The sequence below is a fragment of the Prionailurus bengalensis genome, chromosome B2, assembly GCF_016509475.1.
Source record: "Prionailurus bengalensis isolate Pbe53 chromosome B2, Fcat_Pben_1.1_paternal_pri, whole genome shotgun sequence".
In the NCBI taxonomy this organism is placed as follows: domain Eukaryota; kingdom Metazoa; phylum Chordata; class Mammalia; order Carnivora; family Felidae; genus Prionailurus; species Prionailurus bengalensis.
Window position 1 is genome coordinate 45,049,125 of NC_057349.1, and position 27,592 is coordinate 45,076,716.

General features: G+C 41.9%; 1 protein-coding gene across 1 annotated transcript; it reads left to right on the top strand.

Annotated features, from left to right (window-relative positions):
• Positions 1 to 211: 211 nt before the first annotated feature.
• Positions 212 to 27,099, top strand: OPN5 (opsin 5). Its single transcript, XM_043593243.1, has 6 exons — positions 212 to 341; positions 4,256 to 4,375; positions 8,355 to 8,525; positions 12,360 to 12,694; positions 22,925 to 23,166; positions 27,036 to 27,099. The coding sequence occupies exons 1-6, from the start codon at positions 212 to 214 to the stop codon at positions 27,097 to 27,099; spliced, it is 1,062 nt and encodes a 353-aa protein (XP_043449178.1).
• The last annotated feature ends 493 nt before the right edge of the window (positions 27,100 to 27,592 follow it).

The following is a 27,592-nucleotide window of genomic DNA, read 5'->3' on the forward strand; positions in this document are numbered from 1 at the left end:
TCTGCACACTGAATAGTTGAATACTGACATATCTGGGTCATTGAAGAAGAGTACTAAAGTACTCACTGGTTATTAGTTGGGGAATCAAGTCTGACCCCGAGAACTTGCTTTGCATTGTAAAACAGGTTATGGGATGGTTCAAGTGGCTTATTCGGGTCTGTTGCCATTTCTACTGATTTGCTTTTCAGGCTCCTGGTCACTTGAAGAGAGCATGGCGCTAAACCACACTGCCCCGCCCCAAGATGAGCGCCTGCCACACTACCTTCGAGAAGGGGACCCCTTTGCTTCCAAACTTTCTTGGGAAGCGGATCTAGTGGCTGGCTTTTACTTAACAATAATTGGTAAGCTTCCTTAATTTTTCTGCGCAAAGGCTGCGTGTAGGAAATTCATGGGCTAACATGTTGACTTTGCACAAGGATTCAGATATTTATGTAGATATTTTGAGTGGAACTGGAGAGTGGGAAGAAGGTAGAGGATGGGGTGGCATTGTGAAATTCAGTGAATGTTTCATAGAAATGACTCTATTATCTTTATTATTAGTGATGGATATTCCCTTGATCATCATAGAAGTTTTATAGCAAAATCACTTATCCTGAGACTATTTTGGTTGCTTTGGGAGTAGATTTGTCTTCTGAATAATAAAATTAATTATAATGATATCTTATTTAAATACAGTGGTTCGTTTACTTTTTAAAAAATGCTTTTGATATAATCATAAGGTGATAGGCTCAGAAAGGACCCTAGAAATCACCTCCTCTTCTCATAATTGAGGAACTGTCCCCGGACTGTGGTGACAACAGACACGCTAAGTTTATTTGCACCCAAAGTAGAGTGGCCCCATGATGGCATCACTAAGTGATTTTGGTGAGAAGTGGAAAAATGTATTGATAATAAAATGGGAGTAAGCCCAGGGTCAAAAAGTTTTATGCATAATCCAGAACATGGTGCACCTGCTTCCAGACTGTGCTTTCCAATGTGGTGGCCATGTGTGGCTGCTGGGTACTTGAATGGTGACTTTTCCAAAAGATGTGCTGTAGTGTAAATATACGCGAGATACTGAACACTTAGCACTAGAGAAAATAATGTAAAGACAGCTCATTAAGGATGTAAAGAAATTGACTACATGTCAAACTCATAACATTTCAGGTATACTAGGTTAAATATATTACTAAAATCAACTTAGTAATTGTTTTACTTTGTTTACCGCGGCTAACAGAAAAGTTTGAAATACATACGGCTCACATTTCTGGTTTACGCTGTATTTCTATCGGACAGCAGTAGCCTAGCCGATTAGAATTCAACCACAAAACTTCTTAAATTTAAAACTGGTGTTCTACATTTGGGTAACCAGTGCACAGGTGGGTTATGTCTTTGGGGGTGTCTGCCTTTAATCTTTTCAGATTTGGGTCAAGCTTTGTTTCTCTCTCCTTCTCTCCCTCTCTCTTCGTCTCCTTCTCTCTCTCCCATCTATTTATTACGGGCTAAGAATTTCATTTAACCTCCCGAAATTAGAAAACTCATTAGAAAAGTCTGGAGACACCTCTATGGTCAGTGCTTGAGGCAAAAGGAATTGATGAGATTGAATCAGAAATTCCATGCAGAGGGATTCCCTGGGTCCTTGGCTTGATTGTTAGCTATTATCAGATGATTTAAATTCTGCTTCTTGTAAATGGACCCTCATGTCCTTTCAAACACAAGTATATATTGAGTGCTCATTCTTTGCCACTGTTTAAATTTCTGGGAATACAGCAGTGAACAAAATGGGCAAATTCTCTTTCTGGACAGGGACCATCTGATAGTAAAATCCACACTGCATTTTCATTAAACACAAGTACTTTCAATTATCAGAAAAGGCACAACAATTGACATCTTATAAATTGAATTTGTCTCAGTCAATTGCAAGAATTGGTTTAAAAAAAAAAAAAAGTAGCATCTCTAACCTGACAAATTTCTCCAGATAACACAAAAGAGGGAGGGATCACAGTCCATTCCCTGCGCTGGCAGGGAGGATCTCAGGAAGAGAGGTAACCAGGCTGGGTGGGTTGGGCAATCAGGAAAATTTCTCACTTGTTTTATTTGGGGATGGAAGGAAAATCCACAGTCAGTCTGAAATGGGCATGCTGGGGTGAAGCTAGAAAAATAGGTCCAAAAAGAGTCCCCAAACAAAGGGAATATCAGATGACTCAGGGAGCTGGGAGTGGAGCCGAAGATGTTCCAGAACAGCCATTCAGGGTGAGGCCAGGGTCATTTGGAGGGATTTAGACTCATCCTAGACCCAGTCTTGGATTTGGTGCTATGTCTGTTTTTCACCCCTCCTAAGATAGGTATGGGAATATGCCCAGATTCCTTTCAAGGAACCAGAGTTCAATGACATTCTTGGTGAGTTTGGTTAAATACTGGAAGTCTTAGGGAAAATTGGAAGATGAAAAGACAGATGTGACCTTGGATAGAGGAGAAATCAATTAGAGACCCATTTCCACCCTCAACCCTTTTACTATAGATACTTGGTTTATTATTAACAGTCTGTATATGAGATTTCATTGTTTTGTATTCATAGTGAGAGTCAGGATTTTGATCATCAAAAAACATCCCCCCCCCCCCGCCTCTAGCTTCTTAATCTTGTTTTCCTTTATCATCAAAAATAAGTTTGCATTCTCTTGATAATCCCCTCCAGAGAAGATTGTCTATGGGAATACTCTACATGCAGCTGATAGTTGACTTTTCTTTTTGTGATAATGCTTTGGGCACTGGGTGAAGCCTTATGAAACATTCGTAAAGATAATTGAAGAAAGAAAAAGTAAGAAAATCCATATTCTCGAAAGAGAAGTAGAAAGACAAAGGGTGTTTAAAGGAGCTTTGTGTATCAAATACATATGTATACTTACTGTTTTTAATCTTCTTGGATACAAAGTAGAAGGCATTTGTTTGAACTTCTTCAAGCCATGTCTTCACGTTTTAATATCCCAGTGTGCCTTGCTAACTGGTTTCCTTTAATGAGATGTAGGCTTCATTTTAGGTGCTTTGCTCTAGAACTCCCTAATCTCTTCTATTTTTTTCCTCTTCTGTCTTAAGAAAGCTAAAGAGGTTTTAACAGACCATTAGGCAGCGCTGACTCCAGGAATTCATAATTTCCTAAGAGCACAATGCAGTTCGTTCCTGGTGGTTTCATACCATCAGCTGAAACACACATTTCTTTCCTTGCCCCTAAAATGAATTGTGGTGGAGAAGTAGAAATTAACATAGAAAAATCTGGGTTTCTCCTGTTAATACTCTCCTTATTCCTTACTACTAAAGGCAGCTGTACCAGATTCTCATTTATACACAGCTACACTATGAAGCAAGAATTCCTGAAGAAATCTACTCTACATGTTAAGCTATGGAAGTAGGTGTATTCTTTTCTTAAATAAAGTCAGTAGGGATTGGGTCTTTTTTGGATTTAAACTGGGTTTGTAAGAACTTTTGAACAGTATCATTGTAATGCCAAAGCCAATTAGTCATTAATAAAAGGATATAAAAAAGTGGGAACACATTTATACCATTATTGGTAGGTTGGAGGGTTGAGGGTCACTTTCCCTCCCTTTGGTGGGAGGGGGAGAGCCCATACTATCAACTGTCACCCACTTCCCCTTAAGACCTAGTCCAGTAGAAGCAGCAGACACCCAGCGTCCATGTGTCCTCAGGAGGCAAGAAGTCCCGGGATGTGTCTCCAGGAGATGACCCTTTCCTTGCAGGGGTTTACGCCAGCCCTATCTGGCCTCTGCCTCTCCTGACTGCTGGTGCTCCCTCAGGAGTCCACGGCGATAGTGAAAGCACCCTGTTTGGTTGGGGTCACTTCAGCGTCAGAATTTATCAAGAGCCAAGGGCTTAACCCTACTTCTTAGAGGGAGGGAGTTCTATAAAGCCAATACTTGGTAAAAGTGGCTGAGGAAGTACTCCATCTTGGGGGCCAGTACAAGAACTGACCATGGGGATTCCCACACCCTCCTGAGCTTCACTGGGAAATTAGCAGTTCCTTTTTCTGGGTAAGTGCAGTCTTATGATCCCTGACTCCTATCCCTTTGGAGGCAACCCATCCCTCGCCTGTCACTCGCAACTCATGCTTTTTACTTCATCTTCTTAATTGAGATTTTTATTTAGAGTCCTCTCACTACCCTCTAAACCTATGGTGTCCATTTTTGAAATTGAGAAGTGTTTCATAACCGAGGGAACCCCAAATCCTAGTGTTAACGGCGGGAATTTATATTTTTCCTTGTAGGGATTCTGTCCACATTTGGAAATGGGTATGTCCTTTATATGTCTTCTAGACGAAAGAAGAAGCTGAGACCTGCGGAAATAATGACTATCAATTTAGCAATCTGTGATCTGGGGATTTCAGGTAACACAACCGTTTCTTCTTTGGGGGTTTGAGCTGTGCCCCATTCTCAAGTCCTCACTGGCCCAGAGATCACCCCTCCCCCATCTCCTTTTGCTCCTCCCTTCACACATCATCTTTACAGAGCTTGTGGTAAGTCGACAGAGTGTGATCAGGCTAAACAGATCATCCATTTAACATTTATTGAGTCCTTTCTGTGTGCTGAGCACGTGAGCTGCAAGGAGTAAATTTGGAATAATGCATGATACCTTCTAAGGCTACACCTCAGAGTGTACCAGCTAAATGATTTAGAAGACAGAAACTTACAGATCATGGTTTTGAGCTCTTTTATACCCCTGCTGCCCTTTTGGAAATCTGTTAAACACCAAGGGAGTAGGTCTTAAAGCTTCAGTATGAACGGGTGCCTGGGTGGCTCAGTCGATTGGGCGTCCGGCTTCAGCTCAGGTCATAATCTCGCAGTCCATGGGTTCGGGCCGCATGTTGGGCTCTGTGCTGACAGCTGAGAGCCTGAAGCCTGCTTCGGATTCTGTGTCTCCCTCTTTCTCTACCCCTCCCCCACTCGCACTCTCTCTCAAAAAATAAATAAACTTAAAAAAAAAAAAGCTTCAGTGATGGGTGAAGAAGTCTGAGAAGCGTGCCCGGGTGGCTCAGTCGATTAAGCGGCCAACTCTTGATTTCGGCTCAGATCATGACCTCATGGTTCATGGGTTCAAGCCCCCATCAGGCTCTGTGCTCACTGCACGGAGCCTGCTTCAGACCCTCTGTCTCCTTCTTTCCAGCTGTCTTCCACTTGCCCTCACTCTTTCTCTCTCTTGCTCTCTCAAAAATAAATAAATGTTAAAAATTAAAAAAAAAAAAAACAGTCTTGAGATGGTCTGAGAGGTGAGTACAGGAAGAGGGGAGGGCTGTCTTGCTGATATATTGAAATGTGGCTTCAGGACTGATTGATAGTGTAGGAAGCTTCCAGTTCAGTTGTTCTGGAAACTGGAAATTGGCTGCACAAAAAAGTTACTTGGGGAACTTAAACAAAAAACAAAAGCAAAACCCAAAAACAACAAGAAAAAACAAACAGCAACAACAAAACACACACAAAAAAATCCCCCTTAAAACCTCACCACTGGGTTTCATACCCAGAATGTTTATTTACTTGATTGAGAATGTTACCTGGGTATCAGGATATTTAAAATTGGTATTACCAGGTAAGTTAATGTGTGGCCCAAATTGGAAACCACTGGTTTATTTGTTGCTTCTTTGGATCCTCTGATAACCCAGCCAAGGAGGAATTGGAATCAAATTTCTCTTTAACTGTAATTCACTTTTAAAATATAAATGATTTTGGATAAGTAGCCTCCCTTTGCTTTCATCTATAAAGTTCCAGGGTTGCCTAGATACACTCAAATGTGCCTTTGGATCCCAAATTCTGCTGATTGGAGTATGGTCTTAAGTTACTAGAATTGGGGAAACTGAGTTCAAACAACACACATCAATTCCTCTTTCCACTGGAAACTTTTCAGCAATTTCCCACCTCAAACGTCCCTATTAAAATGTTTTCTGATACTTGGTTCTTCCTTCATCAGTGGAATTTTCTGCGGCTGCCAATCTCCAAAAACAAGGCTCAATAATAAGCCTCTACTGTTGAGTCACTGTTTATCACCAGATGTGCTACCCCTGAGAATTTGCATGGCCTTCCTTACTTGGGAAGACTTTACTCAGTATGGACAGGCTTAAATATCAGGAGCTCTTATTGGAAATGCACGCGCACATTAAGAGAAGCATATTACATCATACCCCATGGGTGAAAATCGCCAAGACGAACCCTGGCAATTTGCAAAGCTGAAAAATGGCTGCCATTTTAGCAATGGCCACACGATGGCGGTGTCACAACATAAATGATAGCTTTCCCGGTCAACTCCTCCCTGCTCACCCCCAACCGGTTTCTCCCTGGTGTTGAACATAAAATGTTCAAATGAAACCCGCCATTTCATCCACATCCCTCACCAGAGAATACTACCAGGTTCATGTTTAAGGCCGAATTAGACTAAACTTGAATAAAAAGGTCCTTAATTGCTCTGATACATTGAAAATGCTTCCCACCAAGCAAACCTGCTCTACAATTGCACAAACCACCTCATTATTCTGCATATGTCTTCAGAGTAATTCACCAAGAAAACATTTTCTTCCATGTGTTTTTGCTGACGAACCCAGATCATTTTTCAACTTCTGAGTATCTCTAACACATTTCCCATTCCAGTAAACCTTAACAATATTTGCCTGTTTTATTTATTTTTTCCTGGCCCACTGTATTCCCTTATAAGCACCTTGAAGTGCATACTAGAGACCAGGTGTATTTCATCTATGTAACTAATATGGCTCACAATTGTGCATATGAAGTAGAATCACCTGGGAAGCTAAAAGAACAAAAACTATATTGAAGTATATTGATGCCTGAGCTTGTTCCACATAAATTAAATCAGACTTTCTGGGGGTTGGAATCCTGGACATTGATTATTTAAAGTAAAACAGGGGCACCTGGGTGGCTCAGTTGTTTAAGCGTTGGACCCGGGCTCATGACCTTGCTGTTCGTGAGTTCCAGCCCAGCATCGGGCTCTGTGCTGACAGCTCAGAGCCTGGAGCCTGTTTCAGATTCTGTGTCTCCTTCTCTCTCTTCCCTTCCCCTGCTCATTCTTTGTCTCTCTGTCTCTCTCTGTCAAAACGAAACATTAAAAAAAATAAAAAATAAGTAAAGTAAAACAAAAGGAAGCAAAGCAAGGCAAAACAACTCCCCCAGTGATTTTAGTGTGCAGCCAGAATGCAACCATTTTATTAAGTGGAGAAGGGAGAGGCATTCTAGATGACATTCCGAAGGTTTACCAAAGGCTCTACTCCAGACGGAAGCTTAAAATAGTCCCAGGCACAACAGATTCTAATTTCACTCCATCCGAGTCACCTTCACTTGTCTCTTGCAGCCTTTAGCACCCACCCAGCTGACACTTAACCTTAAGCGTTGAGTTCGTGTCTCCTCTGCCTGGAACATTTCCCCTCTAGATACTTGCTTGAGTTCTCTAGCAGTGATTTAGACATCTTCCTAAATGTCATGTTCTCAGAGAGGTCTTCCCTGATCCCCTTATGTAAAACAATTTCTATCTATCTCCTCCTGTTTCATTTTTCCTCACAGCACTAATGACTAACGATCATTCCATCGTGTCGTATCTTACATTACAAATTACGTATTTCTCTTCTCTGCCCTCCCTATTATAAAACGCATTTGTCTGTCTTGACCTCCACTTTGTCCTCTAGCACCTTGCTCTGAGATTGTTACATAAGAGACACTGAATCATTATTTGCTGAATAAGAACCAGTTCTTTTACACTCAGTATCCTCACTGACAAGAGGGCAAGACCACTGGGATTGAAAGCTCTGAAATGGGGGTGTAAGTCTAGCACAATGGAGCTGTCATGACCACTAGAGGAGATGTGTGTCTCACTCACAGAGGCACTCGAGAAACACGTGTTAACTGGCTCCACTCTCAAGAACTCGGTGTACCTCTGTCTACTGAAGAAGGGCCACACCTGGGAGGGGGTAGGACGGGGCTGGCACCCGTGACTAGGGGTTCCTCGGTTTTCCTGGTGCAGAAAGGTTAGAGAACCTCATGATAGAATAGATCAGATGGAGGTTTTAGAGAGCTTCCTCAGCACTATTCCCTCTGGGAGCATGAAGATTGAATGTGATAGCTGAATACGAAGGGTGCAAAAAATAGACGAATGTTTTCTAGAATGTAAAAAACACAAAAACACTAATGGAGGCTGAAGGAATAAATAGTTTAAATCCCGGAAGTCTGGGTCTGGTTGTAGACCAAGGGAACCTACCATCGACTAAAATAGCTGTATCTCTTGTCTGAATAGACTAACTCAACAGGGAGTTGAGGCAGGTGGGTAATTTTAACTGGAGGGAACATCCCTTGACAAATTGCTTGGCCCTCTAGTTGTAGGCAAACCGTTCACCATCATCTCTTGCTTCTGTCACCGCTGGGTGTTTGGCTGGATTGGCTGCCGCTGGTATGGATGGGCTGGATTTTTCTTTGGCTGTGGAAGCCTTATCACCATGACTGCTGTCAGCCTGGATCGATACCTGAAAATCTGCTATTTATCTTATGGTAAGTACTAAGGTTTCTTGTTCCCTGATAGACAAAACTAGTGGACTGTCAGACTGTACCTATTGTACCGATAGGTCATGAACAGAGATTGCTAATAACCTAAGAGACCAAGGGTATTTCTATTTATAGCTCATTTTGTTCTAACATATGTTTAAAGACTTGAACCTGTGTCCATGTAGGTTTCTCTTAATTCTACTTTTATAGGAAATTCTGGTGTGTGGCTACAATGCTTTCGGAAAGTATCATTTCCTTGTATAAAGTGTCTAAGCTTTGCTGTGCAAACAAAGAAATAAAATGCATTGAAAGGATGTTAGTTCCGAGATGGTTTAGTTGGTTCCCCACATGGTAAGTGTAATTATTAGAAAGATGTTTCTGATCCTCATTGAGGACTCAGGCTCCCCATGATTTCAGAGATAAGGAATTCCAAAGAGTCCGGGTCCAAGTTAGAGAGCTGTGCTGCCGTGGGGGCAAGAAAGGGCATGTGCAGAAATAACACTCAACGTTCTTTTTGTAGTCTTGTAGGTAGAAAGATGAGGGAAGAGCCCACCATAAAAAATTTTTCAGGGACTAAAGTTTTCTTTTGTTTTGTTTTTGTTTTTAATAATTAGAGCATTCAGCATGCTAAAAATACATTTTTATTGCTTTTGCTTCCTGGGTTTCTGCGAACTTATTGAACCCAAAAGAGAAGCATTTGGGCCCTCAGGTTTAATATTGAGAACGAGGCACAACCAGGGAATAATACTGGCCCCCTCTGGATAAAACTGCTCTGTGTGTTAATCTGTCAACCGTCTCATTGACGTTGCGACCATGGAGTCTGAGGATGGCCTGGAGCCTGAGGGGGGAAAGATCAAGTCAACTTGATGCTTTCAGTGTGGTAGAATTTTCCTTTATATTTTAAGAGTTTATAGCCCCAAACTCCAAGGAAACTGTTCAGAGGGAGGATAAGGTCATGGACCATCATCTTCACGACCTATCACTTTTTTGTTGTTGTTTTTAAATTTGCATCTCTTTTTCTAAACAGATTAAAACTTCCACTAGAAACAACTTAAATCAGAATTTCCAATGATATAAAAAAATATTCGATTGTATATATACTGGATGACTTCAGAGTCAAATTCTTTCTATAAACTTATTTTTGGTTATTTCCAATAAATTTTAAATATACTTATAGATTTTATAGATGAGAAGGCAGAATTTCCACTTCTTGGGGATATTTAAGAAATTCTACACCTTGATGTCTCTGCTTTTTAAATATTTTCTTGAATGTAGGCGTGGTGTCAATGAAAGAGATGATCCTGCCCACCCCCAGAATAATTGCAGGGCATCTCTCCATATAGGAACTGTATATATTTTTCCAGCTTCTTTTAAGATTGAACCTCAATAGAATGGTTTCACCATTTGCTTTGACTCATGCTTAAGCCCTCTACACAGTGTCTTAAAATGTTGGAATTAGAAGACCGCTTGAGAACATGTAGACCTTTCTCCCATTAATGTGATAAACTGTTTTAAGGCATCCCTGACAGACAGCCACTTGGCCTCTTCTTGAATAATTCCAGTGACCAGTGACGGGGAGCTTACTACTGCACAAGGCAGCCCATTCTCTGATTGGTCTGCTCTCATTGTTACAATGTTATTCCTTATATTGAGACAAAACTGCCTCCCAGTAACCTCCACCCATTGGTCCTAGTTCTGACTTCTGGAGCAACACAGAACCAATCTACTAATCTACTCCCTCCTGTACTTGACAGCCTTTCACCATACTCGAATGTAAGTATCCAACACCTCGCCAAGTAACCCTAACCATAAATGCTTATACGTATGCCTATGCACATCCCCCTAAATATATGTGGTTATCCGTGCCAGTGTTTTACCCATTATAATGGACAAGCAAGAGCTGACATAAATGTGGCTACCTGATCCTTACCTCTATCTGGTTGGGCTTGAGAAATTTTCATTTTGTGATAAAAAAAATGCCATGTGTTTGAGAAAAATAGAGACAATAGAATACAGATACAATCTGTTATATTTCTTGCGAGAGCTGAGGCAAACACAAGACTGAAAAATCATGCTACTGTAGTCCTTCGTAGTTTGCAAATCAGGCCTGGCATTGTTTCATCGAACTCTTATCAAAACCTGTCAGCAATGTACGTCTTATTTACTCTGTTTTACTGCTAAGAACATGGGTGTCTAGAAAGGTTGCATGAAAAGGGTCAAGTCCTAGAAACGAGAATTAGGCCGTACTGACTTCCCAAACCACGTGGCACTGAGCAGAGGCAGGCTGGAGTCTGTGATGAAGAGATCATTTGGCTTTTGTTGAATGTGTTCCAATATTTCTTCTTTGCTACTCCAAACCAAGGCAGTGAGGATTCCCTTCTCCAGCCCTTTCTCTTTGAGGTGATAAATGGGGTGTGAAGGTAATTTTCCCAGTAGGCTGCAGCACTTAGATCAGGCTACCCTGTCTTTGGTGGGTGTGTTGAACTTTGGAAAATGATCACTAGTGTTCTACAGCGTTTTTTTTTTTTTTAGATGACTACACTGTTTCTTCTTCTTGGAATTCTCTTTTGGTTGATGGAAACTATTCCTGAAAACCTAGAGGTTAATTTTTGTTTTCCTGAAAATATTTCCACAGAACTACTCTTTCTTTTTAAAAATTTTTTAATGTTTATTTATTTTGAATGCACGCACGTGCGAGAGAGAGAGAGAGAGAGAGAGAGAGAGAGAGAGAGAAAGAGACAGAGCACAAGTGGAAGAGGGGCAGACAGAGAGGGAGACACAGAATCTGAAGCAGGCTCCAGGCTCTGAGCTTGTCAGCACAGAGCCCTACGTGAGGCTCAAACCCATGAACCATGAGATCATGACCTGAGCTGAAGTCAGAGGCTTAACCAACTGAGTCACCTTTAATGTTTATTTGTTTGAGAGAGAGAGAGAGAGAGAGAGAGAGAGAGAGAGAGAGTGCCAGTTGGGGAAGGGCAGAGAGAAAAGGAGAGAGAGAATCCCAAGGAGGCCCTGTGCTGCCAGCACAGAGCCTGATGCAGGGCTCAATCTCATCACCGTGAGATCACAATCTGAGCCGAATGCTTAACTGACTGAGCCACCCAGGCACCACTCCACCCCAATTACTTTTGCAGAGCATGATACAATCTAACTAAATCCTCTACCTCTCTTGCCATGGCTGTGTGAGCATGACTGCTGTGTTAGTAATGTTCGAAGGTTCAAAATCTGCTCCCGTGAAGCAGGGACAGTCACTTTAAGGTCACAGGCAGTAATGGTGGTGGCCCACCGACCCCCACCAACAAGTGCTTATGAGGACAAATGAGATGAGAGACATGGAAGATTTTAGGCAGAAGGGTATTTAAAGGCACAAACAATGTGTTGCCATTTCCACCTTTCCCAAAGGACTCTATCTTGGATGAACCATTGATACATGGTTTTTGGCGCTTGGTCCTTCTGGTCTACCAATGGGCCTTATATTGGATAGGATCTCAAAGGTCATTCTAGATGCTTTCTTAAGATCCTTCCTTCATTGTCTTCGGCACCCTCTCATCTTTCTACTGCCCCTCCTTCCTCAGCTTTTGTCCCTTCCCCTCCCAAGGCTCCCGTGTGCCTATGGAAACCTTCCCTGTGAAAGCACTTCTAGTTTTATTTGCGTGGAAAAAGGCCCATGCTCTGGAACTTTTCTCCCTTCACTCCACTCTCCCTCAGAGCTCAGTTATCTGACCACTTTTCCCAGAATCCAATGGAATAACTCTTTGGATGTGGAATTTGACATATCGAGGGGAGGTATTTGGGTACAGGGCAGATTACATCCCGGTAACGCTTTTCTTCTACCTCCAGGGGTTTGGCTGAAAAGAAAGCACGCCTACATCTGCCTGGCAGTCATCTGGGCCTATGCTTCCTTCTGGACCACCATGCCCTTGGTAGGTCTAGGGGACTACGCGCCTGAGCCCTTCGGAACCTCATGCACCCTGGACTGGTGGCTGGCCCAGGCCTCCGTGGGCGGCCAGATTTTCATCCTGAACATCCTCTTCTTCTGCCTGTTGCTCCCAACGGCTGTGATTGTGTTCTCCTATGTGAAGATCATTGCCAAGGTTAAGTCCTCCTCCAAAGAAGTAGCTCATTTCGACAGTCGGATACATAGCAGCCATGTGCTGGAAATGAAACTGACCAAGGTAACTACAGTAACAGTTTACAGAGGTGTTTTGTAATCAATTAAAACATCGTGGGGCAAAGAGGATAGAGGATGCTAGGGACTGGGAGAACTTAGAGTCCCTATTCTTTACATACTGCTCAACTTTGCTATTATTTACCTAAACCTTTGTAGTGTTTCTTTTTCTTGTGTCTGTCTCTCATTTACACACACATACTTCTAATATTTACTTAATTTGTATGGTGGATCTACTGGTCTCTATTGAATAAGATACTCTTGGTTCTCAAAAATTATTTAAGTTGTAATAAGAATAAGTTCTAAGCATCATGAGATGCCTCAGAGTATTTATAGTTTTGTACGGACGTTGGTGGGTGTGAAGGACATTCTGTCACCTCGCATTATTTACCATGTCTGCTGTCCTATGGGAAGCTTATCTTAATGCAACATAATTCCTGCAGGGTGGAGTTTCTTGGTAAATGCTAACGTCAAGAGTTGACAGCTGTTTAGGCATTGTAGTGTAAGGAAAGGAACACACAGTTTGAAAACAGACTGGGGTTTTCATTCCATGACCAACACCTGTGAAGTTTGTGACCCAGAGCTAGACACTGAAATTCTTTGAATCTCTGTTTCCTCACTTGGGAAAGAAGAATAGTACCAATGATCTCATTGGATTGTGGTGGAGATTCAACGAGATAAAGCATGTTATTCTGTCATTTGGTGCATAGAAGGTGTTGAAGAAGCCGCAGTTCCTTTATTCTCTTGTAATTTTAAGGAATTCTGGGAAAGTATGAGGCAGTGGTCTTTCCACTTTCATCCTGTCTTACCCTTACATTGAAAAATATTTTTTCTGCACACACGTCAATATAAATGACATGCAGCTAACACCGTCAAACTGTATATTTGACACTAGCACATGCTAATTTCCATTTTACTTTTAAAGATGAAGAAATAAATGCAGATTAAGGTTCTAACCCTTCCTTTTGGTCCCAACCAATCATATTACTGATATCCCACTTTCACGTGTCCTCACAACCTACTTGGGGACCACTTGTCTCGGGACCTATAGTAACAGTTCCCTCTGGACCCGGGGTCGCTTCTAAGAAGTCAGGACCTTGGTTCTAGTAATATTCCTCTCTTCACACTGCAGATGTTTCGAGATGGTGCAAGGGTGTCTTGGTTGCAAAGTGTGAGCTAGAGATTCTTCATGGTTCCGGTTGACTTTTCCTTCCTGAGCTCCACCTGCTGAATAAAAACAAGCTCTGAGGGAAGTTTTCATCACTGCAAATCTATGCTCATAATCTAATCATAGAGTAATTCTATTGGGATGGAAATGCAGAATCAGGAATCATAATCTACTTCTTTCTTATAATTGGTTGTAAATGGAAAGAAATGTTTCCATAAAATCCAGGATCAGGAATTCAGTTCTTCATTTCTAGCTCTCCTTTGTGCTCTTATCTGTGATTAAAAAACACACACACACACACACACACACAAATTAATCCAAATAAATTAATCCAAGTTAATTTCGGATTACATTTAATCCAAACCCTACTCAGGACCAAGTACTGTTTTCGGGACACAGTAAATACAACAATAATAAAAATTTCTCTTCTCAGTACTTTATGAAAATACCCCCAGAGAAACATCGTAACATCCGTCACACTCGTAGGTGGATTTGAGTTCACCTTGCAGCCCCGTTATTTGGCATAGCGGAAAGCTGCTCAAATGTCATCTGACTTCCTCTCACTTCTTGCCACCCTCCAATGGTATTGGCTTCAAGGCATTTTGATGGTCTTGGTCAGTGAGTCCAGATCCTGATTCCCATGGGGTTCTTCTCCAGTTTCTCTGAGTCTGTTGTTATTCATCATCTGGTCTCTGGTTAATGGAATTGCCTAACTCCGCCCACAGCCAACTTTTATAAATACCCTGGCATCTTGTTCTTTGTGTATTCTGGCGGGTGGGCAATTTGGTGAATGATTCTGAAAATCATTATGCATAGGAGGTGAAACTCGGCACACACCATTTAATTCGGGTTGTGGTCATCATTCTCCTTGACCTGGACTGGACTGTATAGATCAAGTATGCAGGCTTACTCAGCCCAGATCAACCAGAGAGATATTAAATGAAAAGTGTAGGCATATATATGTATGATTTTATTTTATACGCATCTTCTTCTAACATACACTAAGTGGCATTATATTACATATAATGTCTATATTGTATATGTTATATATTATCCAATATGTCTGCATCTCATTTGTATATATAAAACTATATTAAAATAGCCTGAATATAACATGCTTCTAATTACTTACACTTAAACACAAAAAAAATGTAAATCAAAATTCAACCCACATTGATAAACATAGCTTTCTATTTTGGCATCTTCTGTGCTAAATTTGAAATGTTTTCCATTACTAGTTAATTTTGATCTTGATTTTTTTTTTCTACTGAGTAAAAATAAGTAAAAACAACCTCATACTGGGCCTTTTCATCGTCTGAGAAAGCTTTTCCTCCATTCAACTACCTCTTAGGGCTGAGCGGTTTGCTCATTCAGTTGGTGCTTCTGATCTTTTAGAACAGCCTGGTCTGAAAGCTTACTACTTAAAGCCCACTTCCTTGGATCCTGGGGTCAAAATCATTTACTTTTCTGGGGGCTCTAATTATTTCCAGCTGGGTTATTATCTGGGCCTGCATTTTGCCAGGCTGGTCTTATCAACCTAGACATTGACATTCCATTTACAAATATCTCTGTAGTTTGTAGTTTTCCTCTAATTAATTTTTTAAAAATGATGCTTTTGCCAGCCTTTTCTGGTAGGCTGAGATTTCACAAGAGTGCAAACAGAGGTGTGCAAAAAAAGCCCAAGAAATAAAACAAACAAACAAACAAAAGCTCTTTATATTTCTATGACTCAGTATAATCTCATTTTCGTGCCTACATTTGACTTTGTAACACAAACTTAATATTAGACAATCAGCATAAGTTCAGTTGCTTTGGGGTTTTCCTCCTTCTCCCAGGGCTGTGTATAAATTCCAGGGAGATTTTCAGAATTCCGGAGTGTCAATGGGTGGGGGCTCTTGGTCTGGTTGTTCATTTATTGACCCTGGTATTGCTGAGATATTTAGGTTTCTTTCTGGTCTCAGTCAGCCGTCATGGGTCACTTTGCATCCTGCTTGTTCCATTTAGAAGGTCTCTTTAGGCTCGTCAGCAATTCTAGTTACTTCCCTGTCCTTTGACTGCAACTCATCATGTGTATTTTGGGAGCTTGGCTGGGACCCTGGGAAGTTTCCTGCCCTGGGACCCTGGGACCCTGGGAAGGACCCTGGGAAGATATCCCTAAATGCATTAAGGGTCTTTTGCTCCCCCAACACCAACCCTGGCCCCTTGTGTGTAGTTCAGTGGAGTCCCTCAGGACAATTTCTCAAGGTCAGTTACCAGCTCCTCGGCGGTCCCTTCACCTTCGAGCTGTAGGCCTTTTACCCACTCTTGGGTGGGAAACCTGTAACCACGTGCATGCCTCTAAAATTGTTCCCATTCAGTAAGATTGATGCTTCCAGGCCTGCAAGTTTCTGGCTGTGGATACTTGATGTCATTTTTCGCACATCCGAACCCCCTTTCTCTCAAGTATTTTCTCTCCTGTAAGTTTCAAATTTCTATTTTAAAACTCACAAGCTGAGAAATGAATGTTTTACTTCTTTGGATATTTCTGCTTGAAAAAATCTTCACACAATGCACTGAACACTCTTGCTTCTGCTTTAATGAGGGGGGTGGTGGAGTAACAGGAAGAAAATACCAGAAGCACAGACTAATTTTTCCAAATATTATTATGTGGTATGGATTAGTACTTCATATTTATTCATTTAACACATGTAGATCATCTATAAGTTTCAGGTCTGTAATTAGTATCTAGATCCTTTGGGATCTGGATTTCTGCTCATTTCCCTTATTTCCACCAAAACGCCTTCCTGATTGCCCCTGGCTAGTTGAAGTCCCTCTGTAATGAGCCATAGGAGCACTTGGAACACTTGCTTTATTGAATCACACACTGGTCCCTCTTCTTTGCTAGTAGGTAGGTGATCGCAAGTGCTACGCGTCCTGTGTGCTTCTGAGCCTCACTGCCTAGGGCCTCCTAGATGCTTAATCATGATCACGATAATGAATACATAATTGAATAAACTAAGTTCATCTAATTACCTTGATGAGCGGTAAGTGGTCCCTTGACCCCTGGCTGGAGATCCTCCGTCCCTTTCATAACTGAGAGGCATTTTGTTTTGCTTTGTTCTTTCACCCTGAAGTCTTTTTAAAAATCACAAATGTAAATCTCTGCTTTCCTCAAATGATTATCTCTTATTGCGCATCGAGTGTTATTTATCATGGAGGGGTCATATTCAGAGACCCCCCCCCCCCAGGAGGCTTCTAGGGTCAGTTTGTGGGAAAGTTGAACGGCATTGCTTTTTATTTTTTAAACCAATTAATTCATTTCCTCTGGTTCTTCATAAGTGCTCTTAGTTTAAATGTCACTTCTCAGAAGAGCATTTCCCGAATTGAATTCAAATCTTCCTATTACAACGTGTCACTGCTGTCTTTACATTTTCTTCTTAGAGCTGGTTCTGACTTATAATTAATTTATGATTGCATATTTATTTTTGTGATTATTTGCTCAATGTCTGGTTTTAACATTAGTCATTAGTTGTTACTGTGGAGTAACAACTATATCATTTTGTTCGCTTTGTGTCCCCAGGACATAGCACAATGCCTCAAATATATATATATATATACACACACACACACAAACACACAAACAATTATATATATATTATATAATAATGTCATATGGTATAACATATAATTGATTGTAGTATATTAGTGTAAGTTAAATATAAATAAATATGAATAAAGATGTATACATAAATATATGTTAAAAATATATATTTGTTGAAGGAAAGAATTTCAATTAGGAATCAATCCCAGTTTTGCCTGTGGCCACTTTAGGGTCTCAGTGAGCTGATATTTGTTATTTATTTTGGCTGCCAGTGGCTGAACCCCTTTCCATGTTTGGAATTTCTGTGTTAAGGAACCTCCAACATTTTGAGTCTTGCTGGGGGGTGGAGGGGAGGAACAATATGTCTGAGCAAAGGATGACTCCTAATTTAAAAGATACAGAAGGACCAGTCATGAATTTTCCCAGATTCCCTTGCAGCTGGAGTATAGCCACAACCCTATGCTCCAGCCAGTCTGTCTCAGGAGCCAGTGACACCAGTGAAGGGGCAGGGAGATGTCCCCTGGGGGCATGGCTGCAGCAGCAGTGGTTTCTGCATCAGGGCCAGCTCAGGCCATCCGTTTTGGGCGTCATTTCTGTGTGGTTGGCCTCAGTCCTATGTCCAGCATTCCCAGTGACACTCTGTCCTAATCAGCCCATTCCTTTTCTGTCTCCCTTGGCCAAAGTCAAGTTCTGTTACTTGCAACTCAGAATCTTAACTGATTCACCTCGGAAAAACCACTTCACCTGGCTGGGCTTCGGTTTTCTCATCTGCGAGAGAAGGTGGGAGAGGGGAGTTAAATGCTGTCTAAGTTACCTTCTAAAACTCTCAGGTTGTATCAAAATGGCTAGATTGGTGGATTAAGCACCCATGGCGATCACTCTTATTGCTAAAACCACTTTACCTCTCCACCTCAGTACGTTTTCCCTCTGAGTAGCAGTTTCCTCACCTTAAGGGCTTGGTTTATCTGTAATGACCAGTGAAGTCTCCCTTGTTTTGCAGAACCAGATAGTGAGAGTTCTTCAAGCCAGCCGCTGCCTCATTGGGGAATGTTGTGTTCAGTTTTAGACCAAAACCCCAAAACACAGATGTACAGAGCGATATGACCTAATTTACATCCTCTCCTTTCAAGCTCAGCTTTTGCTTGTTTATAGAATAGTGGTATTTTAAGATTTGAGAAAGTTGCAGCTGGGAAGTGCAGAACACTCCTCCTTCTTGTATGTCTTTTTTTTTTGTTTTTTTTTTAAGTACAAATCAATATTTTCTACTTGGATCACAACCAGGGCTCACATGATGGTGGACACATCAAAGCTGTCAGAATTCTTTTCTTTCTAAGTGCATGAAGAAGGGCCTTGGATGGTTGGCCTTAGTGGTCATTCTATCGATTAAAGAGAAGGGAGGAAGAAACTCAAATGAGACATGCTTAGGGTTGTTGAATTCCTCTATTTCTTCAAAGGTGGCGTGCAAGCTATCACCACCCTTATTTTTGTACCTGTCAGGAGCTGGGGTTCCAGTGAAGGTAGGTCATGGTTAAGTTTATCACCTTCCTTCCTCCTTGCCATCAGTGGTGTCACTCAATGGCAGGCTGCTTGCGTGTGGGGGGTGGTAGTCGCGTACCTGGCATTGACTCTTGCATTAGCACATCTTTTATTTATTTTTTTTTAAACTTTATTTATTTTGAGAAAGGCAGAGAGTGAGCAGGGGAGGGGCAGAGAGAGAGATAGGGAGAGAGAGAATCCTAAGCAGGCTCCACGCTAGGCATGGAGCCCGACATGGGGCTTGAACTCACCAACGGTGAGATCAGGACCTGAGCCAAAACCAAGAGTCAGACGCTTAACCAATTGGGCCACCCGGGTGCCCCAACCATCCATTTCATTGTTCAAGGTAGTACACAGATTCAAAATGAGAAGGCTTACTCATATCTGGGCAAAGGAGCCTGGTGGAAGGAACTGAAAGGACATTCTCAGAGAACCCGGGGTTCTGTCTCACTCACACTATGGAGCCGAACACAGTTGGAATCCAAACCTGAATACCTCTCCATCTGTGATATTTGCACTTTTGCACACTGCCTCAGCAGAGAGAAGGCAGGACATCCCTTTTTGGAAACCATATCTGCTGGACTGGTGAAGATGAATTGGACCCACAGATAGAGCCTTACGTAACTTGGAGAATTTACTTTCAATTCCACCGTTCTATTATTGCTTTAATTGATCGATTCACTAGAATCAATCAATTATGGACAGTACTGCTTCTGGGACACTTCAATTAATGCCCTTGAATTTAGCTGGAACATACAGATATCCCTTTGTCTTCTGCAGCAAGGTATGTTTAAAGTGAACTGGGTTGCAGATGTGTGATTTTTTTTTTTTTTTGTAGAAGCAGAACACATATTCTGTGAATTTCCTCCCACAAAAATTGCCTAATTTAAGAACTGAAGTTTTACTGTTTTCCAGTAAACCACAGGGCAGTAATAAAAGTGAAGCGATTAAAAAATAAACAACTTAGAAAAAGCTGACAGGTACAGGTGTCTGTGTTAGATCTGGTTTAAGGACACCTGGAAAAGAAAATTTGGAAAATGGAAATGAAGATATACTCAGAAATGAGGAAAGCAAGGAACAGGCTGATGAAAAATTAAACACGTTCCATGTTGAGTAGAAAGCACTGGGAAAATGAGTGTAACATGCGAGAATTCTGTAGGGTGTATCTTAAAATGCCTTTAATATTTAACGTTTTAATGTTTAATATTTTGTGGAGTAGATTTTAACATGAGAAGATGGTAAAAAATGAATGTGGCTTCTGTTAACTTTGTATTCACTTCAAACATATGAGTAACATTCTGCAGCGCTTTTCGGTCTAGGCTTTTATCCCTCCTTCTGCTTTAAACCTGATTTCTAGTCATTCAATTTAAAGCACGTAGCTTAATTCTAATCAGAAAAGCCACGATGATGCATTTGCTCTGTGTTTAAAAACCACAGTACAGTTAATTCGCCTATGTTCTTTTAAAAAGGATAACGTAATGCTAATGTTTGAAGTCCTTCGTCTTTCCATTGCACACTCTCGTAAAAGTAGAAGATACATAAAATGCAGAAAACATTATGGACTGAGTGCCAATCTATTTTTTGTCAATGACTTTGACGGCAACCCAGAATGCAGACTTTGCAATACTGTGAAATCATCATGTGAGTCACCAAAGGATAAAGGCAAGAGCTATGTTAAGTTCCCAGACATCTGCTAAAGCAAGTGTTGTTTATACAGTTATTGTTTATTTGGGGATTTAGAAAAAGGCCCTTACTTTGAGCCCTGTGGCATCCTTTCTATTTACAAATGAAGTCACACAGGCCAGACCAAACCAAATACGGTTTCTCTCGGGGAACCCTCTGCAGAGAGGTGGGAAAGCAAGCAGCGGGATTGCATGTGCGGTCTGGGGCTGGTGGATAATTGTTAAGCACGGGCAAGTATTTTGGATCAGGACCCTAAAGGAAGGCTGCGGGACCCCAACACAGGGCTCAGGGCTTGAAGGAGGTCCGCGCTCACTTCATTCATCGCTCTGAGATTTAGACTCCATTTGTAAAATGGAACGAAATGAATGTAACTGATGCGTGTCTCAGCGGCAGTTCATTTTTAGAGATGAGCCTTGAACTTCTTGGGTGGAATTTTATAACGTGAGACTTCCAGTAGGAGTTTCAGACTTCTTTCTTGACACGGCCCACCAATATGGGGGTCTCAGGGCAAACAGCCTGCTGCTGGCTGTTCGGAGGTCAAGTAGGGGTAGGACCACTCCCTGCATATAATAGCTCTGCTCTCATGCGTATTGAAATGCACATGTGCTCAAATGACTTTGTTATAAAACAAAACAAAACTTATCCAGTTGAATTTCTAAAACAAGGCAGGCATCACCACCTCTTTCCCCACCTTCTTTTTTTTAATTTTTTTGGTTTAATGTTTATTCATTTTTGAGAGAGAGGGAGTGTGAGCTGGGGAGGAACAGAGAGAGGGAAACACAGAATCCCAAGCAGGCTCCAGGCTCGGAGCTGTCAGCACAGAGCCCGTCACGGGGCTCAAACTCACCAACGGTGAGATCATGACCTGAGACAAGTCGGACGCTTAACGGACTGAGCCACCCAGGCGCCCCTCACCCCCATCCTCTTATTCAAGAAGGAAAATAACAGCTTCCGGTATGAAGGTCATGACAAGCTAGCGTAGTGCATCAAGGATGAAGAATGGGACACAAAATGCTTTATTAGTAATAGTTAAAGCAACAACATTCATGCATGCTTTTTTGGTAATATGCTCCACACACCCCTGAATATACGCATGTTGTCTCTCTCTCCAGGCTCATCTCATGTGCCAAAGCGAATTGCTTGCTAGTTTCTGTACAAACCTCACACATACCTGTGCCTTTGCTCACACTGATCGTACTGCTATTCCTTTATTTTAACTTACCAACATGCAGGTTATATGCCACGTCTCCCGTGAAACTGTTCTGAACTTGCCCCGTGCCGTGCGGTTTGGTCCTCCTCCGGGCTGGCACTTAAATCCTACTCTGCCGTGTACTGCAGTGGTTTGTATTCCAGAGGGATACAGCCAGGCACTAAGGTGTACTAGTGTCCCCGTTAGCGCTTGGCATTGTGTCTGACACAAGGCACTTGCTAAAAAAGGGTTGTTGAATTCAAGTGAGATAATCCATAGGGTCAGGCAGATAGTTACAGGGCACTAATTAGGGCTACGTCAGTAGGGGGGCTGGGTTGCAGATGGTGAGAAACTAGTGAGAGCGTTTTAAAACCCTGTCTCTAATTATTCTTTGATCTGAAACTTTAGAGACTCCCCAGGTAATTATAATTTTGTGAGAGAGAAATGTCCTTTCTGGAAAAGTCTTGCTTAATGCAACTCTGTCACTTTGGTTAAAGCTTGGCGATTCTGTTTTACTTTATATCTAGTGAATTTCCACTCTCTGAGCCTCACACTTGAGAAAATGAGCCAAAAGAAGGAACACTTGATAGAAATCTCTGAAGAAGATTCATATTGAAATTTCCAACAAGAGCAGAGTTTCTGTTTCCTGAGGCAAATGAGTGATTTCAAATTTCTTCAAGGTGAACATATTGCCCGTGTACCTCTGTGAAAATACGATGGAACATATTTTCCATCAACGTGGGTTGAGAAGCCTTGGAAATTTCAGGAGCACTGATGTCTTCTTAGCATGAGTTCATGCCCAATGTAAAATCAGACAGCGTTTATAGGGTTAAACTTTGGGTCTCTTGGTACATTCCAATTCTGGAGTAGAGATTGGATAGGATGTGGTAAATGGGACAAGGCATTGTAATAACTTCTTCTGGCTGAACATCTCTGAAGTCCATCTGAAATGTCTCTCCTATGGGTGAGATAAGTGAAAAAGGTAATAGACTTTCTTGGGTGTAATTGGGCTGCCGCTCCTCCTCCCACCCTTCATTTCCACCCAGTGTTTTGACTCTGTTCTGTTACTTGCCCTCGCCAGGTGGCGATGCTGATTTGCGCTGGCTTCCTGATCGCCTGGATTCCTTACGCGGTGGTCTCTGTGTGGTCAGCTTTCGGAAGGCCAGACTCCATCCCCATCCAACTGTCTGTGGTGCCAACCCTACTGGCAAAATCAGCAGCAATGTACAACCCCATCATTTACCAGGTCATCGATTACAAATTTGCCTGTTGCCAAACTGGTGGTTTGAAAGCAACCAAGAAGAAATCCTTGGAAGACTTCAGGTAAAATTTCAGAAGCTGGGAATGAATGATACTGTTTCACAATCCTATGGGATTCAAGTCACTCCGATATGCATGGGATTCAAGTCACTCCGATATGCTATCTTCTTAGGCTTAGAGCTCATCACTTAGGAGTAGTGTAATGAGGACTGTATTTTCTGTTCATCAAAATTCCTGAAATCAAGCCATCAGATATGTAGGGTTGAATGTCATGGGTAGATGATACCAAACGGATGCTCTATTTGAGCAACCACCATTCATCCCTCTTCCTTACCTAGGACCAAATCCATTTTACCCTAAGAGTACAGTTCCACATAGCAATGATCCAAAATTAAGTTCTCACAATAGAACAGATTCTCCTGTTTGAGATGTTTCTGCCATTAGCTAAGAGTTCTAGGATTTGGGCGGGCAAAGGAAGGAGAGAAGGGAGGTGACATGTTCTGCTCTCTGTTCAGGTTCTTTGTGTTATTCCCACAAGAGCCCCATGTTGTCCCTTCTCTTTGTCAGACAAGGAGATGGAGGTAAGGTAAAACAAGTAAGGTTAAGGTTAAGCGAGCTGCCTGTGTTTACGCAGCCAGCAAGTAGCAGCAGAGCAGAGGTTTCAATTCGGGTCCCCTGGGTTTCAAAACAGTCTACACTGTTTCCGCTACGAAATGAACAGATGAGTTTGGGGATCCTGCACCATAGTTCCCAAAGGCTCCGTGTGAGTAAAGAGTTGAGAGTGATGTGTGGACTTTGCGTCCAGTTAGGGCCAGTCTTAGTAGAGTGTAGATCAGGCACCTGAACGCATGGTCGGAGGTGAGGGGTGTTGAGAAGGAATGGGTTCTCTGATTTCCATTAATTCTTACTCACTGGATGTCTGGTTGTTTCCCAATACTATTTTCCTGTATCAAATAGGAAACAAAAGGGGGAAGAAAGGTAGAACTAGCTTTGAGAAGATACGGGTCATTATCTTGTTCTCTCAGTGTGCTGGAGCAAAGTGGTTACGTTTTTGACCTTTAACGTCCTCACCATGCAGGGTACAGATCAAATGAAAAAAAAAAAGGCACAAAGAAACAGTATTGTCATTGTTGCTGGTACAGGAGAAGAAATACACAATTTGGAAGTAGAAGATCAGTGTTTGGTTCATTTTTCTGTATCTGGGCAAATCAACTACTTATAACTTAAAATTGGGACGAGCTGCTTGTAACAGCCATCATTTGAAACTGTAGGAATTACACCAAATGCATGTTTGGAAAGGGCTAGGTGACAACTGTTCGTGGTTTTTGTTTTGTTTTGTTTTTCTTTCACGTTGTTGGTGGTTCATGCCTTTTCTGTGGAATTGGATAAACTCAAATGCTAAAATGCATCTATTTCGGCAGTAACAGCACTTTTCCCTTATCAACTATTAATACTTTATTACGAATGCAGGTTAGAGAGAGTGTTCTTCATAGAGCAGTTGCGGGAGAAAATAATGGGCATTTCTTCCTCTGAAAGAGATGGGACTTTGACAGGAATGGCTGAAGGCAGATTGCACCTACCTCATAATCTTGCCTGGGACTGAGTCTGTGTTCTGTGCCTTAGCTCTTCAGGGTAGGCAGCACATAAATACTCAATTGCGCAATAATGGAAAGAGAGACATTTATGAGGAAGGCAGTGACTCAGGGACTCAGACCTTCAGAAAAGCCAGCCAGCCAAGAGTCAGTTCAGTTCACCTGCTCCTGTTAGCCGTTGCTATGAAATGCAACAGTTGGTTGGCTGAAGGACAAGTGTTTTCTTACTCCGGGGTCTCAGCTTTCAGTGGAAAAAGCAGGCGGTAGCGCTAAAAAACCCTTGGGTTTTAAAGTTTGGAACATCTTTAGAGAAGGAACGCAGAAGCGGTGTGAGGAGTCGCCGATTTTTAGAAGGCTCTCTTCAGAGAAGAACCTTCCAAAGAAGCGAAAAAGCAAACATTTTGTCGTCGTTGCTCTTGTTATTAAAAAACTAAGAAAGTGGGTAACGTAGATGCTTATAGAATGAGACGAAGTGGTAAGAAGCCAGTCCAGAGTGGTTAATGCTCTGCCAGAACAGTTCAAATTGAATTTAAACTAGATTAATTGATATCCCTGGTTTTTTTTTTTCCTTTTCTGAGCTCTGGAATGAATTTGCTTATAATGGGACACCCTCTTGGGAAATATTTTGCATTCAAATAAGAAAGCTAATGTGTTGAATATGAGCTTGTGGAAATAAATTTTGAGTGGTTTTTACAGTTCATTTAAAGTTAACTAATTCCCCCCGCTGAATTGAGTCCTCTTGAGATTTTGGTAGAAGCTGATGAACTAAAGCATGGCCAAGAGCCCTTTTTTTAAATTTTTTTTTTTTTAAAATTTTTTTTCAACGTTTTTATTTTATTTTTGGGACAGAGAGAGACAGAGCATGAACGGGGGAGGGGCAGAGAGAGAGGGAGACACAGAATCGGAAACAGGCTCCAGGCTCTGAGCCATCAGCCCAGAGCCTGACGCGGGGCTCGAACTCCCGGACCGCGAGATCGTGACCTGGCTGAAGTCGGACGCTTAACCGACTGCACCACCCAGGCGCCCCAAAATTTTTTTTTTTAACGTTTATTTATTTTTGAGACAGAGAGAAACACAGCATGAACGGGGGAGGGGCAGAGAGAGAGGGAGACACAGAATCGGAAACAGGCTCCAGGCTCTGAGCCATCAGCCCAGAGCCTGACGCGGGGCTCGAACTCCCGGACCGCGAGATCGTGACCTGGCTGAAGTCGGACGCTTAACCGACTGCGCCACCCAAGCGCCCCCAAGAGCCCTTTTTGACAGGCTGTTATTCATCTCATCTGGGTATCCAGATGAGATCTCCTGTATTTCGCAAACAGTGCTTTTCTGCCCTGTTTGTGTATTGGAGACACCTGGGGAACGTGGAAAAAAACTAATGCTCCCTGGAAAGAGATTTGGCTTCCACTGGTCTGGATTGGACCTTCATTAGTTTAATTAGTTAGCGCTCCCAGATGGTTCTCGTACCCAGCCATTGTTGAAAGCCGGTGACCCAGAGCCTGGAAAAGGAAAACATTAATAGTTCAGAAGCCTCTCACCCCACTTACACAGAGACCAATGAGGTCATCTACATCAGTGACAGGGAAACCAGACTTCAGGAGCTAGGCCAATCTTAGATGCAATAAAAACGTTCAAATGACACGGGGAATACATAGCGAAGGACGGAGGCATTTTATATTCCTAATAGTTTAGTGAAGATAAAGTATAAAAAAAGTACTAAATTCTGGCATTGCCGTTGTAATAAGCCTTCCCTCACCACCTTAATTTGAATGCTGTCCTTCACTCTTTGTAGGTAAGATACAGGGCCCAACTGACTGGTTGGTAGATAGGTAGGCAATGTAGTTTGTTCTAGGGACAGAAAACTCACTAGGCCACGCGGAATGTGCCATGAATAAGTGGTCTGGTTTTGGAAAGCTCCACTCAAGGGATTTCTTGACTTTGAATATTTAAAACAATTTTCTAATGTTTATTTATTTTTGAGAGAGAGTGAGAGAGAGAGAGAGAGAATGGTAGAGTGTAAGCAGGGGAGGGGCAGAGAGAGAGGGAGACACAGAAACAGAAGCAGGCTCCAGGCTCTGAGCTGCCAGCACAGAGCCAGACGTGGGGCTCAAACCCACAAACAGTGAGACCATGACCTGAGCCGAAGTCGGACGCTCACCCGACTGAGCCACCCAGGTGCCCTTTGGTTTTGAATATTTTAAAGTGATTTATTATTTGCCTTCTCTTTCTGGTTCAAGTCTTGTGTGTATAATCTTCATGATAGACAAGACCGATGTGTATACATAGTATGTGTATGTGTGTGCGTATATATATTAAGTTGTGTTTTTCTTCTCCTGTATCTAGGCTGCACACTGTAACCACAGTCAGGAAGTCTTCTGCTGTGCTGGAAGTCCATCAAGAGGTATGAAGATGGGCACGGCATCACTCATGGACATAATTATTCACTTATTTGCCTCTTCACTGCTGTTGATGTTTGATTGTGACTACACTTTTCTCTTTATATTATATTTTTATATTTTGTACACTTTCCCTCTTTTTCCTTCAGCCAGGATTTGCTGGGGAATGCCAATGGCCAAGTGGAAATTAGAGTGTAGGATACTATGTAAGGAATATTATTACCAGGATGAACCTCCCTGGAATTTCTTTTTATTGTAATTTAAAACCTAATTGTCATGCCCCAAAGTATGAAGTCTGAGATACTGAGAAAAATGTTTAATGACTTTATTTATTAGGATGTTATTTAATTTCATTATGTCATCATTATTATTTCTTAATGTAGGGCCAGGGTGGCAGTTTTGGGGTTCATTCAGGTGGGTGATTGTTGGGACTGTGGTTCTTTGACTGGTATCCGCTTCTGGTTCTTTTTTTTTTAAAAAGAGAGAGAGAGACAGAGCATGAGC

Excerpts from the sequence above, each read along its gene's own strand:
- OPN5 (XM_043593243.1), top strand. The coding sequence starts at position 212 with ATGGCGCTAAACCACACTGCCCCGCCCCAAGATGAGCGCCTGCCACAC. Across the intron at positions 342-4,255 it reads CTTTTACTTAACAATAATTG|GGATTCTGTCCACATTTGGA; the intron begins GTAAGCTTCCTT and ends TTTTCCTTGTAG. Across the intron at positions 4,376-8,354 it reads CTGTGATCTGGGGATTTCAG|TTGTAGGCAAACCGTTCACC; the intron begins GTAACACAACCG and ends TTGGCCCTCTAG.